The sequence below is a fragment of the Lepisma saccharinum genome, chromosome 17 (genome assembly GCF_977018435.1).
Source record: "Lepisma saccharinum chromosome 17, izLepSacc3.1, whole genome shotgun sequence".
Classification (NCBI taxonomy): Eukaryota; Metazoa; Arthropoda; class Insecta; order Zygentoma; family Lepismatidae; genus Lepisma; species Lepisma saccharinum.
The window spans coordinates 21,300,778-21,317,595 of NC_139245.1; the positions used below are offsets into that span (position 1 = coordinate 21,300,778).

At 38.5% G+C, this 16,818-nt stretch overlaps 1 protein-coding gene across 2 annotated transcripts; it reads right to left on the minus strand.

The window, feature by feature from the left end:
- Positions 1 to 817: 817 nt before the first annotated feature.
- Positions 818 to 16,680, minus strand: LOC146001577 (uncharacterized). Of its 2 annotated transcripts, none has more exons than XM_083139071.1 (2): positions 16,544 to 16,680; positions 818 to 4,001 (listed from the first exon to the last, which is right to left on the minus strand). In XM_083139071.1, exon 2 carries the CDS (start codon positions 3,987 to 3,989, stop codon positions 2,682 to 2,684), a length of 1,308 nt encoding a protein of 435 aa, XP_082995197.1. In that variant the 5' UTR covers positions 3,990 to 4,001; positions 16,544 to 16,680; the 3' UTR covers positions 818 to 2,681. The 2 variants fall into 2 exon arrangements, with proteins under 2 accessions (XP_082995197.1, XP_082995198.1); XM_083139072.1 differs by lacking the exon at positions 16,544 to 16,680 and adding an exon at positions 10,924 to 11,033.
- Positions 16,681 to 16,818: the final 138 nt, after the last annotated feature.

Consider the following 16,818-nt stretch of genomic DNA (forward strand, 5'->3'; position numbering starts at 1 on the left):
GCATATATCCATGATTCGTCACCTGTTACAATCTTATATACGTCTTTTGAAGCACCACGATTGTATTTATTGAGCATTTGTTTGCACCAATTGACACGAGCGTCTTTTTGAGTTTATGTCAAATTGAGTGGGATCCAACGAGAACATACCTTTCTCACAGCTAAATGATCATGTAATATTTTATATTTGCTGGTGGAACTAATGCCTATGGTTGCCTCTATCTCACAGTATGTCACATGACGATCTTGCAGTATTAGGTTCTGCACAGCATCAATGTTTTCTTGAACAACAACTGATTTTGGACGACTTTCACGAATCTCGTCGGTGAGCGAATGGCGGCCACGATTAAATTCGTTATACCAGCGTTTCACAGTGGCAAAGGATGGGGCTTCATCGCCAAATGTGGAAGTAAGTTAATCGATGCACTCTTGTCTTGATAATCCATGTCGAAAATCGTAAAAAATCATCGCACGAAAATGTTCACGAGTTAATTCCATTTTATTGTTGCTGCACAATCTCCAAGGCAACATAAACAACACAAATGAAGCTATTGACAAAACATTTGAAGTACGTTATGGTCAATAATGCCAGACAATTCCGTGCAAACGTCAAATCGTGCCTAACTTCAATCAGTGTTGCCAAGGCTCAAAATATAAATAGTGACCCTCGTATCAGCAACAAAGAAAATTAGGATATGCCAATATTCTCATCGGCATCCATGTACCAACAATATTGCAGTTACATAATAAACACATTTTCATCATATTCACTCTCTCTCTAGAGCAAAAAATCTATTTATTGGTAAAGAAATGTTTTAAGATAAAATTAAAATTAAGCAATACTTATGTGAGCTATTTACTTGTCTCACAAATTAAAATTTCAGAGCCTAAGAATACCATTAACAGATTTGAATAAACAATTGTACTATCATGTGTTAGCATGCAAGCTAAATACATTTACATATATTTTTAAAACAATACATTAAGATATTGTATGACAAACTCAGAAAATTAATATTTCAATATGATACATAAATATATTTGTACAGATCATCATTAAAACATTGAGAGCCAGGTAACAAGGTAATATTTGCATTTTTAATACTAAAAAACTTCTGTATTTATATTGTTCAAAATATGGCAACCATAATTGGAGATCGCTACTTTCAGAATATGAACTAATGTACATCTTCTTTAGTAATATTTAATTGCAAGTTTTTCTCACGTTTAAAACTTATCTAAAAATAAAATTAAAATTTCAGTGTCAAGTAACTGGCAAGAAAAATGTTAATCATATTGCAGCATTATTTGTAATTCTATATACAGTGGAACCTCAATTTTACATTCATCATGGGGCCAAAGTGGGAAAACTTAAAATGAGGGAAAATGTAAAATCCGAAAACATAAAATAGGGGTTCAACTGTATTCCCTGAAATTACGTTAAACAAGTTTTATACATGGGTAATGATATAAAATCAAGATTACTGTTGATCATATTTACACAAATGCGTGACATTCTCAATACCCCATGATCACTAGGGAGCAGATATTGAGGTGCTAAAAAAATTGAAAAATATATATTTTTTTATGATCCAAAAACAGTGGAATATGTGGCTAAAAGTAAAAAATATTCTCATTTAAAATTCTGTCAAACAAACAAATACTGACCAACGCATTGACAATGACCATGCTGTTGATTACAATGAACAACAAAGCACAATTTGAAATTGACCACTGAAAATGCACGCTCATTATTTCTGAAGAATGGCCTGTATTGTGACAACAACCTTTACACCATCAATTTCACCTACATGTTCACTCTTCAAAACCTTAGCAAACTTTACCCTTTTTGGTACCCTGCATTTTTTTTCCAACAGACTTTGGAATTTGTCTTTAAGCACTTGCATGTGGTCCCTGATAGTTCAATTTTCTTTCAACTGCACTAACGTCCCGCACTGTTTCGCAAAGCAGTTGTGTGGAAGTTTCCAGTTTTTCTATTACACCACCCAAAAAGCTAAAATTTACAGATAGGAACCCCAAATTGTTTGGTAAATATCTACCCTTCAATATAAATTTTGAAGTATCAGGAAGTAGTTCATCTGTTTTATGCATGAAAACAGAAAACATGTACAGGTCCAATCACTACCTTGTAAGAACAAAAATAAGGCAATGTATTAACACTGTAAATGTAGTAAAGTACATGAAACCAAGAAAATGGGACATAAAGAAATTAAAATATTTATGGATACAGAAATAGAATAGAGAAGAAATAACAAACCAAATAGAAGAAATAGAAAAAAGTCACGGCATAGAACTACAATTGGATAATATAAAAAAATAGATGAAGCTGCCACTACAGTAGAACAGTACTAGGAACAAAATCCCATGAAAGAAATGCTAGTTGGATTACTGAAGAATGTAGGAATAAAATAAAGAAGAAAAAATGAAGCTGGAAGTATGTCTCCCTAGGAACACAAGATTGAACAGAGAAGTATGAATAGAAGATGAAAATAGCAACATAGTTATAAAAAAAAAAAGAAAGAAATGACAAATGCTAAAGAATGAAACAGACTCCCTACTGCAAGAAAATGTATCATGTAAATATGCTTAAAAATAACAGACATAATACAACCCTTTGAAAACAATAATGCCCTTGTTATTCAACTTCTTAAGTCACTAAAACTAATCTTTTTTAATTATTGATAAATAATTGTTTTGGAAGAACACACCTGGCGTGTCTTCACTGGCCCAATCTCTATATGGCCTCTGACTAGCAAAAGGATTGTTCTCAGCATGAACAACAGCACTGCTGTTTGGACAATGCTTCTTTACTATCTCAACATCTTTCTCAGCTTCGTCTTTTGCGTATGCTGTTATAAGAAGGTGCGAACTTTTTGACTTAAATAAAAATGGAATGGTTAAACTCCAGGTATCACTTTCGGAGCCTTCGTACTCATGAATACCGCAGTTAAAAGAAACAACCAAGTCTGGCTCTTTGAACTCTTGAGACCGAACATAATCGTGGTAAACTGTACTGTAATACAGGTGCTTCATTTTCTTTCCTGAAGCTTCACATTCGCTGCACAATGCACTGTAGTCATCTTCAACGCTTTCCTCAAGATTTGGACCTACAAACACCAAACAGCAATGCTTGACATGTGGAAGCCAATGTAATAAAGCTTCCCATCTTTTAAGTAAAGAACTTTCAAATGCTGTTGCCCCAACAAGATGAAGCGTTAGCTGTTTCGAATTACCACAATTAATTTTCTCCAGTGCATACAGGATTGTCAAGGAGCATGTTAAATACTCTGACAACAGTGCATACGTTTTGGGGTCGTCGTCATATATCAGAGGTCCAATTTGAGATTCCTTGATGTAATAAGAAATGAAGTCATTCATTGAGGTTGGCAATGACCTGTGTGCATCCTGAACTGGGAAATTAACATATGGCAGCTGGTTACCCATGTGGAAATACACATCCAGGGATAGGCAAAGTTTCAACATGGCACATTGAATGCTGTGGTTTGCAGTATCTAGCTCACGATGTTCTCTCGAACAGTAACTAACGACATGACAGCTTGGACAATCGGTGAGAGAGTTTTGATTTGCTGACTTGCAAACAGCGCACACTCTTGGAAACAAAAACATGTGCTCTTCTTCAGCAGCTAGTTTCCTGCCAATGGAAATCTCACAGAGAACCATTTTGCTCACTCGTATATCTGCCCATTGTTTTGAGTCGGTTAATTCACTAGCTTCATCGAATAATGTTTCACAGCCAGAGGTTCTTACCATTGCCCGAATACACGCACACAGTGGCTTGTGCTTCGACCAATGCCTCTTCTGGTGACTGACACTACAATATGAGATCATCTTACATCCTCCGCATCTTTTCAGAGAGTTCCGAGTATCACACGTTTCTTTGCATGTATGACATATTGTACTGTAGAAAAATTCTGGTGCTGTAGGCTTGGTAGCTGAGGGTCTAGACATTATGAAGTTTCTCTACAATAAAAAAACAAATATTGCATAAGGAAATGTACAAATATGAACATATAGGGACTATCTTCATAAACATCAGTACAAACCCATCCATTAAAAAATGCAAATGGCACAAATAAAAGTGGGTACTACAATGATGAACAAGTTGTGTATTATCTACCCTTGCTAGTTATAATATTTGTTCTCAAACAAATTGAGTGTGGGTGTGGGCAATTCTGGAACTAAAAACTCAGCAATGAGAATTGCTGGTAACATGTTACATTGACTCTTCTCTTTTACAATGTGTAAAATATGTCATGTTGAAGAAGCTGGATGAGAATGAGTTGCTATGAAATCTTGCTTTGGGTTGCAGACTGTGAAGTCTACTGTAGTTTGTGCATGTGTGAGTGGAAACACTGCATTCCAAAGATGGTTAGTGCACACCCACCTATCCTCTAATTTTCTGTATGTATGTATATACAGTGGAACCCTGATTTTGCATTCCTGGATTTTACATTTTCCCACATTTAATCTTAATGGTCCCAACATAGCAAAATACTACAAAATTTTACTCGATTTTACATTTTTCTGCATTCTAAGTTATTCCAGCTTGGTCCCCTGAAAAACACAAAATCGAGATTCTACTGTATGTATGTACATATACAGAGGTTGTTTCCGATCTATGGTGACGAAATTGCACACCTTTTGCAGCACCACCAAGCGTGAAGAGAACGAAGCTGCGAGTCGTGTGGGCACGTTAGACCGTTCACTGTGCGTGACAGGTGTGGTCATTGCGTATCGGGAAGAATGCCGCCGAAAATCAGTGCATATTGGGAGGGTTACATAACTGCACTTTCTGACGTAAACTACAGTTATAGTGCCATTATAAAACTATGCAAGGAGCGTGGATTCACTCTGTCCAGAAATGGCACATCACAGGTGTTGAAAGGAGCAGGTAAGATGAGGCGTGGGATGATTCGTGTATGGCAGAAACAGGCCAACTCCCGGCCTGCCACTAGCCGCACACCAGCTACAATTCGGGATGTCAGGGTGCTGGTCCCCAGGGAGAAACCAGCCACACAGAGAACTATCGCAAACTGGCTACAAATATCACTGAAGAGTGCACACCATCATTGACCATGATTTGGGTTTGGAAAAGCGACGCAAGGGACGTGTTCATAAGCTCTTGCCAAAACACATCCAGGAACATCGCACCAACTGCCGAAAGCTTTATGAGCGGCACCTGTCAGATGAAAAATGGAAGTTCCTTGTTACATTGGACGAGGTATATGTTTATCTTGATGACTGTCACAAGCCACGTGCAATTTTTTATCGATCGACAGGTTCGAGGGACTTTCAAAGATGGTTCACTGAATGTAAGGAAAGTTTTGGCACAGGTTTCATGATCATTGCTGGATACTCGTACAATGGCAAGCTGACCATACATTGTGTTGCCAAAAATACGAAGGTTAATTCCGATTATTATCAGGCTAACGTTCTGACACCAGTTTATCACCATGACATTCCCCATCTCTGCGGGAGGGATCAGAATCGTGTGTGGGTGCATCAAGACAAGGCGTCAAGTCACACATCTCGCTCAACCCGCCTCTTCCTCCAACAAATGGCAGAAGAAACTGGAATTCATGTTATTCCTTTCACAGACATTCCAGTGAAGTCACCTGATGCCTCACCGATGGACTTTTGCGCCTTTGGCCTACTGAAACGAGCCTTGTCTCAGAGAAGACCCCGTACCATTGAAGGGCTATGAAAAGCCTGTCAACGAGGAGTGGTTGAGGCTGGACATGACTACACTTTGTGCCAGTCTCCTACAGTGGAAACTTCACTGTCGGGCAATTGCCAAGATGCAGGGCCACCAAATAGAGAACTCTCGATGGTGGTGACATGGTTTCTCTTAAGGAAGGAGCAGTTTGAAATTGCCACCATAGATCGGAAACAACCTCTGTATGTATATATATGTGTGCATGTGTGTGTGTGTGTGTAATACACATAATAACAGTAAATATCATAAATTAATAGTAAAAAAAAGTATTATATGTTGCTTTTCTGTAGTCAAATGAACAATATCAAATACTAGTGATGGGGATTTGACAGACCAGCCTGACGTAGGCTTGCCAACTTTAAATAATAAAATTTCAGATTTATTTAGTCTTCAAATTCAAACCGTTTAGATCAAAATGTTCTGTACGACTAATGTCCTGAATATCAGCTGTTATCTGTTTGTGGTCTTGCTACTGTTAATACAAAATTGAATAAACTTTATAAAAAGAACTCAGTAACCACAATTTATACGTAAACAAAACAAAATTAATGTACTGTACACATTATTCTGAAATGCACTTAATCCTCCTCCAACATACTACGCACTAAATTTACATAATGAAGCAAAATTCAGTCGAGGGAAATAAAAAAGGTTCCAGACTTTGACAGGATGCCCTTGTTTTTGTTTTCGCAGGTCTTGTTTAGATGCTTTGCTGCAACAATGTGTTTAAACTTCAATTTATTCCCTCCTCGCACTTAAAAGTCTTCAAATTAATATTGTGAAGTTAATTCAATAACAAATGTCTTTGTGCAACAAATGAATACAAAAAAAATACAATAATAATACTAAATCTAGATAACAAAGTTTGATTGTTGAATCCTGGGTATGACTTGAGATGACCGGACCCCTCTCCGATTTTCTTCATATTTGACATAGTCACTAATTGAGGCCTCCTAATCACGAATCTGAAGTTAAAATTTGTCAGAAACGTCTAGAAATTTCAAACCACTGGCGCATGGTTAGGTTAGGTTAGGCAAACATAGTTAAAATTTCATGTAGTGGTAGTATCAGGACCTAGAAATTGCAAATAATTGCGAACCATTGACGCTAGCCCCATGAACCATTGGAGCATGGTTAGGTTAGGCAAACATAGTTAAAATTTGGTGTCGTGGTAGTATCAGGAATATATATATATCTGCTTGAGAAACAAAAAATTTCGCGAAAATCGAAGGTTTCCATTCCGAAAACTAACGCCTTATTTTCGCTTATTTTGCAATTTCTAGACGATTCCGACAAATTTTAACTTCAGATTTGTGATTAGGAGGCCTCAATTAGTGAGTATGATAAATATGAAGAAAATCGGAGAGGGGTCCGGTCATCTCAAGTCGTTCCGAATCCTGCACTGGCGGCAATCTCCAGAAAGAACAGCTGCCATTCTCTTCCTTTAATCAGCATTGCTGTGAAGAACAGTTTTTCTTTTGTCTATTCAGGTGGTCTGTTTGAGGTTATGATAATTCTCTACAGCTTAGTATGAGTCATTTCATTTTTAGTATTGTTGGCACTGTTGATAAGCAATAGTTTTAATTTCCACCTACTTGTTCTTCCTCTTTTCTCCAAGTTGCACTGCAACAAAAATTTCAGTTGCTTTCAAAATATCATCTGGCTATGCTTGGGAAATTATTTAACATGATCATGAGTAACTTTTTATCTTTTTGTTAATACATACTACAGTGTGACTTGTCTAGTAAATGTACCATTTCAGACTTTTTTCTTTCTTTTCAAAGACTGCTACAAAGGGGATCAAAGTTATTGAAGAAATGTTAGATTTTCTTCTCAATGGTGGGGCAACAGAAGGTGATTCTAACAAAGATGAAGTTGCTCTGCACTTCGTGTTTTGTCCTGATATTGCAGCATCTGGGGCAGAAGGAATATAGGCTGTGAATAAAACACATGCAATAAAATGCGTAGATAGAGGGAGAACAAAGCAAAGCAGTCCAAAAAAGTTTCTTGATAATTACATAAGTGACTACATGGTTTCATATTTGCTTGCATGTTATTTTCATTTTGAACTTCAGGGATGCATAGTGAACTTTTTGTACAACATATACCGGTACAGTATGTAACATTCTTATTCGCACACACGCATTTTCAAAGAAAATGCTTTAATATCTGAAAGGAAATACACTCTTTTGAAATTGTTTCTTTACAATTCAATAACTAATTACATTAAGAACATAAAATCTTACCCAAATTCTGTATAACCAATGACAATAATAAATTAAATGAAACTGAAAGAGAAACATGCAATTTTTGTACAACTTTTCTATTCGTACACTTAATAATATAAAGGAAAAGTATATTCAGAGTAAATTGACCGACAGTTCTAATACTTTCATGCGTATCCTTTGGCTTTAATTGCTGCTCGACAGACACCTGTTCTTCATAGAATTAACCATTTTCCGACATGTTTCAGAGCTTATTTTATTCCACTCGGCTTGCACAACAGTTTTCAACTCTTGTTTGGATTTGACGCCAGCTTTATGGACTCGCCTCTTCAAAATTGCCCATAAATGCTCAATGGGATTTAAGTCTGGACTTTGAGCTGGTGTTTGTACTAGTTTGGGCACATTCCATATTAGCCAATTTGTGTTAACTCGCGCCTTATGCTTACTGTTATTGTCTTGTTGGAATCTGTAGATAGGCGGCATGTCCATTTTTTGGGCACTCTGCTTTACATTGTTCTTCAATATGTCCAAATAGACATATGCATCCATGATACCATCAATAAACTGGATGGTACCAACATCTTTGGAAGACATACAGCCCCAAATCATTAATGACCCACCACCGTGTTTAACTGTTGGAACTGTGTTAATGTGATCATTGTCTTTATTTGATTTTCTCCAGACCCTATTTATCCCATCTGACCCGTATATATTAATCTTGGACTCGTCTGACCATATGACACTATCCCAAAATTCCTGGTCCTTATGGATATGCTCTTTCGCGAATGAAAGTCTATTCCTGTGATTCACCTTATTTACATACGGCCTCTTTCGTGGTATTCTGCCATGATATCCATGCTTCCACAAGGCACGTCGGACAGTTTGATCGGACATCATCTTGCCAGCAACATTTTCTACTAACGGTCGTAACTGAGGAACACTTAGTCGGGGTTTTTCTCGCACTCTCTTTAAAATAAAGCGTTCATCCCGTTTATTCAACCGTCTCTCTTTTGGTTTTCTCGCACATTCTGTGTTGAACCTTCCTCTCTAAATTTGTTTACTATGTATTGAACTGCGGAATATGATTTATTGACTGTTTGTCCAATTTTTCTTAACGAATAACCTCTAAGGGCCACATTTTTAATAACATCCTTCATATCGGAACTGAGTTCCTTCACCTTGCCCATTTCAAACACGTTGATAGATAGACGATAGGCCTACAACAATACCTATGCCAGCATTCCACTTGATGGGGAGCGCGCCTGCATGTTCAAACTTGTTACGAAGTTGCAAACTGCACGAAATCGCCCGAATAGCAGTGGCGCTGTATGCAAGGAAGATTGAAACTCTTGACTGTACGAATAACAATGTTGCATGAAACAGAATGTTTTTCTCTTTTCAAACAAATTATATGATCTGTTTATACACTTTGAACATACATTTTTATTGACATTTGTTTGTGAAACCTTCATTAACATTAATTTCCAGGTACATATGAAAATTGTTATATTTACTAGTAGATATGACATTTTTTCATCGGAAATTCTATGTGTACGAATAACAATATTACATACTGTACAAACTGAACACTCAACAGATGTTACCTGTATACATGTATGTTCACATGGGGGGGGGCACAAGGGGTCAGCCTAACATTATATATTTCACACATGCTCTAGTAATGGACACTTTCCGCTGTCTATGTCCTAAAGTACAACAAATATGTACAAAGCATGAAGAGTCTACTAAGCAGCTTAGAAGAAGTGTAGCAACCCTGAAGGACCACGGGTGTAGAGGAGGCAAAAGGAACTCCGACCTTGACTGGACTGTTTTCGTGGCTAGCGCTATAGCATAATAACTCATGTGTGTTTAACAAGAATAGTGTTCTACATAAAATAAAAAAAAGTATGTAAAAGATAAGTGAAATGCTAAATAATAATTTCTTACTGATATTGACAATTACAATTTTGTCCTCATCAGTATCCACTAGAGCATTTACACTATATTATCATTTCAGTTACAGTAATTTATGTTAATTATTACAAGGGTGTTGCCAGGAACATGATGACTTCAAACTGAAGGAGTACTGTGAAAAGTACTGTGGAAAAGTGTGTTGGATAGTGGTGGCGTCAACTGCAGGAAATCACTCTGCCATGAAAATATACATATTTCCGTGTCCTAAAAGTTCCACAACACGTTACAAAAAACAATAAATTTTTTCCAAGAAACTAATTTTAAAAAATATCCAGGGTGGACAGATTTTGGTAAGAATGCAGAATACAGAGAATGTCTCCAATTTCATTAATATTTGGTATACTAACTAATCTTGGCCTTCTAATCACGAATCTGTTGTTAAAATGCAGGGGTCACGTGTAGAAATTGTACATTATATACGGGTAGCCCCACGAACCATGCACGGGTAGCCCCACAAACCATTCACATATTATATATAATATTAACTTACGTTTGCGAGTATCGAGAACGTAAGTTAATATTATTAAACTTGTGAGTAATTCGCACAACCTTCATCATGAAACCATTCACAGATAGCCCCACAAACCATTTCCGGTAAGGAAAAGTTAGGTTAGGCAAGCTTAGTAATAATTTTGAAAATAAAACAATGCCATACAGCTCTAAAAAAAAAAAAGAAATTTCCACTTATATCAGCTTTTCCCACCGATTCCGGGCTCTGCCCCTAGGGTAATTGACCTACCAACCCCTATCGCTGCCCTGCTTCCGCTCCGGCTTTCTCTATAGAGTCCCTGTTAAAGGCATGTTAGAAATTGGCCGGAGTCACCTGCCCCCAAATGAGCCCCAAACTTGTAAATTTTAAGAAATCAGTTTCTAGGATATGGAAAATTGACCTGAATTTCACCACACATCCACAACACGTCATATTAGGCATATACCCACAGCCCATTCCTTCTAACGAGTAGCTTACATTCACTGCCACATTTTCGACATTCCTTTCCTTTCTTCACGATCCCGTGTTCAATTAAATTAAAAAATCCACTGGATCTCCCACACCCGGTACAAATTTCACCATGCATCCACGACACGTCATGTTTCTAACTTTCATTGCAAACACAGACAATTCAAAACACTGGATACCCAATGAACATGAACAAAACACAATCACGACACGTGATGATGTACGAAGGGGGTACGCGCCAAAGGCTATTCTCCATCGGAGAATTAATTTTCAACAAAGAACATGAATTTCCCCTATCATACATTCTCACATCACACAAAACACCTTCCCGATGTTAGACAATGCTACAAGAACTTATTACGGTAAGTAATTTCTTCTGTAAAAATGAAGAAATCTGTCCGAAGCATAGTAAATTAGTACCCAAATTTTATCTATGCTTGCCTAACCTAACCTTAGCGTGAATGGTTCGTGGGGCTATCCGTGAATGGTTTCTGGGGCTACCCATGCATGGGTCTACGTAGTAGCATAATTTAAAACCAGGGAAAAAATAGAAAATTAACACGGGAGTAGATATTTCTCCGTTTACAAGGTTGGAAACACTGCATACCCGCTCCAAATCAACAAAACACAAGCACGATGATCCAGAACGGTCGCGCCATATTGTTTGTCAAGCAAGCGAAAAAAAGGAACAATAATAATTACTCGTAACATGAAAAATTGAAGTTATCTTCGTCAGAAATTCATAATTACACCTTATAGAATGTTTCGCAATGCACAATAAGTAAGTAGCAATGTTAAAAAGGACGAAATAAATTAGTTATAGGTGTTTTCACTAGATCAAACTAGTAATCAGATTCGTGATTAGAAGGCCAAAATTAGTTAGTATACCAAATATTAACGAAATTGGAGACATTCTCTGTATTCTGCATTCGCTCCCAGATTTTATAAGGATGCTGGAGGAATTCGTAGGAAGAAGTGAGGCGGATAAGTTCCTCCTTCTATGTCAATTCTTACTCTCCTTCCAAATTATACGGAACACCATATTTAACATGGGGTCGGGTACCCTATTCTACACCCTCGAATTTTGAAATTATTTTTTTTTCATTATGAACATTATTTGATCCTATTTGTGAATAAAAAAAATTGGAGCGCGGAAAGAAGTATTTACGACTGTACAGCCGTTTAAAGTTGAAATTTTGTCCTTTGAAATGGTTCGCAATTATTTCCAATTTCTAGATCGTGATACTAACACGACACCAAATTTTAACTATCGATCTCAACCTAACTGAACTAACCTATCCACGTGCCAATGGTTCGTGGGGCTAGCGTCAATGGTTCGTGGGGCTAGCGCCAATGGTTCGTGGGGCTAGCGCCAATGGTTCGTGGGGCTAGCGCCAATGGTTCGTGGGGCTAGCGTCAATGGTTCATGGGGCTAGCGCCAATGGTTCGTGGGGCTAGCGCCAATGGTTCGTGGGGCTAGCGCCAATGGTTCGTGGGGCTAGCGCCAATGGTTCGTGAGGCTAGCGGCAATGGTTCGTGAAGCTAGCGCCAATGGTTCGTGAAGCTAGCGCCAATGGTTCGTGGGGCTAGCACCAATGGTTCGTGGGGATAGCGTCAATGGTTCGTGGGGCTAGCGCCAATGGTTCGTGGGGCTAGCGCCAATGGTTCGTGGCCTTGCGCCAATGGTTCGTGGGCCTAGCGCCAATGGTTCGTGGGGCTAGCGCCAATGGTTCGTGGGGCAGCAGACCATCTCCCTGTAAGTCAAGTACAATGTCCTGTATGTCTCGTCGAACAAAGTCCTCTATGTCCTTCATCCGTTGAACGTGTGTCAATCTCATATTTAGTCCTTTTGTCTTAATTCAATGTCACACAAATCAATTCCAATGTCTAAAGTCGCACAAAACAATTGCAATGTCTCAAATATCCAATCCGCCAATAAATTACATAAATAATATATTGAAATCGCAAATTATCCCATTGCACAAGTCATTCATAACAAGAAAAAATTGCAAATTATCCCATTGCACAAGTCAAAGATAAGAAGAAAAAGAAAATGTTCAGACGTGCGCCTGTGACATGAATCCAAGATGCGCCATGATTAAATCCCTGCAAAACCGTTTCGTCGTTACATAAGGAATCTAAATATTGAAAAACGTAAGTTTCCTAGCACGTAGATCTAAAAAAATTACTTTCCGCGCTATTTAGAAACATCGTTTCTTATGAAGAACTAATTTTCGTAACGAGAATATTTGAAATGTGCGAAAAATCGAGGGTGTAGAAAAGGGTACCCGAGCCAAATTTTTGTATCCCCAAAACGTATTTCTTCAATTTTACAGGAGAAAGTACGTACCAAAATGGGTTTATTTATACTTTAGGAAGGTCTTGGAAGTTTGTTTTCACCTCGTTGAAATTTTTTGGCCGGTAAATCATGTAATTTTCGACATTAATTTCACTCTGATGCACGAAAGCTGTTCCCTTGATGTCCGTCTACTACGTGAACCAAATATTTGCGAGTATTTCATGACGTAACAACCGGTCAGTGTTTCCAAATACACGGTTTTGTAACTGTGTAACAGTTCTAGAACGTAAATAAACATGAGTTACTGTTCATCATTTCTGATTACGAACGTGTGACAACATGACGTGCACAGGATCAGTGGCGTGCTCAATGTGAGGTTGATGGGGGTTATAACCCCCCCTTTTGCCCAGTATCTCTAAGGCTATTTATAAATGGTTCTTGGGGCTATTTATGAATGGTTGGTAAGACTCTAGTTTACATCCTTTTCCTAAGGAATACGTGTCATATATCGTTGAAAAGGTTATTTTATAAGGAATTCAACAAAGTAAATCCCAAGGCGAGGAAAAATTTCCTGGAGGAGAAAATCGAGAAAAACCGATGTTGTCCGGATATGCCTGATTGAAAGTACTGAGGACATTTTTCGATGATGTAGCACATATTTAGGGGTGAAATGAGTGCTAATGGAACCTAACCTAACAGGCCTAACCTAACCTCGTAGGCAGGCATACCTCATTCCCGTGAATAGTTAGTGACGGAAAGTGTAAAAAGAAAAACTTACTTACCCTACGGATGGTGGAGCGCTGGCTGTCTGCTAGCACGGTTTTGTAAATGGGCAAGAAGGAGTTGGCAAAAAGGACGTAAACTAGAGTGTAGCCGAATGGTTCGTGGGGCTATCCGTGAATGGTTCGTGGGGCTATCCGTAAATGGTTCGTGGGGCTATCCGTGAATGGTTCGTGGGGCTATTTATGAATGGTTCGTGGGGCTATCCGTGAATGGTTCGTGGGGCTATCTGTGAATGGTTCGTGGGGCTATTTATGAATGGTTCGTGGGGCTATCCGTGCATGGTTCGTGGGGTTTTCGAACCCGAAAAAAAAATTCTAATTTTGAAAAACAAATTTAACTATGTTTGCCTAACCTAACCTTGCCGTGCATGGTTCGTGGGTCCATCTGTGCATGGTTCATGGGGTTTTCGAACATACAAAATCAGTAACACGAAAGTAGGTATTTTTCTATGATGAAGGTTGCAACACTGCATAACCACTGATCAAGGACTACGCTAGTCAAGATTTCTCCGCCATATCGCGTGTAACGCAAGCGAAAGCGAACAAAATAAAAATACTCGGTATTTCGAAAATTGACATTATTTGCGTGCAAAAAACGAAACGCAAACTTGAAGAACCATTAGGAATGCAGAATACGTAAGTATCAATGTGAAAAATACGAAAATAAGGGAATTAGAGACGTTTGGTGGTTACTGAAATTTTAATAAAATCTCTCTTCAGCCTTGTACATTTCAAAGGAACTAAAGTTACATTTATCTCCCTTGCATTGTGGCGAATGTAGCCTATAGCTTGTGAGCATATATATATATTTGAATTACTTGTGAAAGTGTAACTGCTGATTTAAAGTTGGAGGAATTAATTTCGTGTTCAAGTTTCGGTAACAGTTCGTTATATCAGAGACACATTAAAATCGGATAGAAAGCAATGACGGTAAATTTCTCGTATCGGACAAACGGATTTCTTCAAATTTACAGGAGAAATTACTTACCGAATGCAGTTTCTTTAGACTTGTGGAAGTTCGGGGAAGTGTTTTCTTGCATCGTTCATTGAATTTTGCCGGTAAATCATCTATTTTTCGATATAAATGTGTGACCGATGCACGAAAGCTCTTGCATCCATTTACTTCCAGGTGGATGTAGCCTGTGTCTGATGACGTAATCCCGGTCAGTGTTTCCAAACACGTGTTTTTGTAACTGAAGAAGGTACGTTTCCGCAAATGGTTTGTGGGGCTATGTGTCAATGGTTCGTGGGGCTATGTGTCAATGGTTCGTGGGGCTATGCGTCAATGGTTCGTGGGGCTATGCGAGAATGGTGTGTGGGGCTACGCATTTTTTCACTATTGTAACCTATAGTGACCCTACCTAACCTAACCTTACAGGAAATGGTTCGTGGGGCTATGTATGAATGGTTCGTGGGGCTATGCGTCAATGGTTTGTGGGGCTACGTAGGTATTTTTGGGTGCAGTGGGATGGAAACACTGCATGCCGAGTACGGTAGTGAAACTGTGTCCGCCATTTTGCGTGTTACCGAAGGCAAAAAGAAACGAAGAAAACTTACTCGATATGTCGCTAATAGACCTTATTTCCGTGAAATAAGCGAAATGCCATCTTCAGCAATGTTTCTCAATGCAGAATACGTAAGTACGAATATTCAAATTAAATGAACTAGCAAATTTGAGCCGTTTGTCCGATACGAGAAATTTACCAGGAAGGACACTTGTGCGTCGGTGGTGAGATATTTCTCTTGAAAAATACATGATTTCCCGGTCAAATAGATTCCACGATGAAAGAAAATACCTCGACGAACGTTGGAAACCTTAGATTTGATTTGATTTAGTTTATTTTACTTCGCGTTTTGTGCCTCTTGGCTAATTGGTATAATTTAACAATACAGGGAATTTCTCCAATTTGTTTGAATTTTCGGTTACTTACTAATTTGGGTCTCCTAATCACGAATCTGCACTTAAAATTTGGCGCTTATTTGGGGCAGGTGAATCCGGCCACTTTCTAACATGCCCTTAACAGGGAGTCTATAGATATAGGCGGGGCCGCGATAGCGGTTGGGGGCGGTAGGTCGATTACCCCAGGGGCGGAGCCCGGAACCGGCGGGAAATTCGGAAATCGAGGGTGTGGAAATAAGAACTTAATTTCGATTATTTTGCTATTTCCACGTGTGAGCGCCAAATTTTGACTGCAGATTCGTGATTAGGGGGCCAAAATTAGTGAGTATGCCGAATTTCAAACAAAATGGAGAAATTCCCTGTATTGTAAAATCGCTCCGGCTAATTTCCGAAGATGGGGATGAGTGATGAAATTGATGAATGGACATTCACAAACAACCAAGCCCGACCGGGATTCGAACCCGGGACCCTTGGCGTCGCAGCGCGATGAGCTAACCACTAGGCCACAGGGTCGGGCGTTGGAAACGTTAGAGAAACTCATTTCCGTAAGTAGTTTCTTCTGTAAAAATGAAGAAATCTGTCTCCGATATAACGAATTTACCCAAGTTTCAAAAAAACATATTAAAGCAATAATTCGCAATCTATTACCTGTATTTTTTGTACAATTTGCAACAACCAGCCTTGCACCAGGAATTCAGTTTCCTCTCACGTTTGTTTGCAACAATGTAGTGTTTGATCTATTTTTATTTCTCATTATTAGTGTTTGTTAAACACCGAAAATGGCGATTGTTACTCATCTTTTATTTTCAAACATTATCAAATTCCGAAGCTAACAGTCTAAAGAGGCAGTACTAGCTATAGTTTTTGCATTTGTGGCTACTCAATTTCATATATTGGTTCGCTTCTTCAACTACAGTCTCCCG

What these genes read in the sequence shown, in the direction of transcription:
- LOC146001577 (XM_083139071.1), bottom strand. Translation starts at nt 3,989, where the DNA reads ATGTCTAGACCCTCAGCTACCAAGCCTACAGCACCAGAATTTTTCTAC.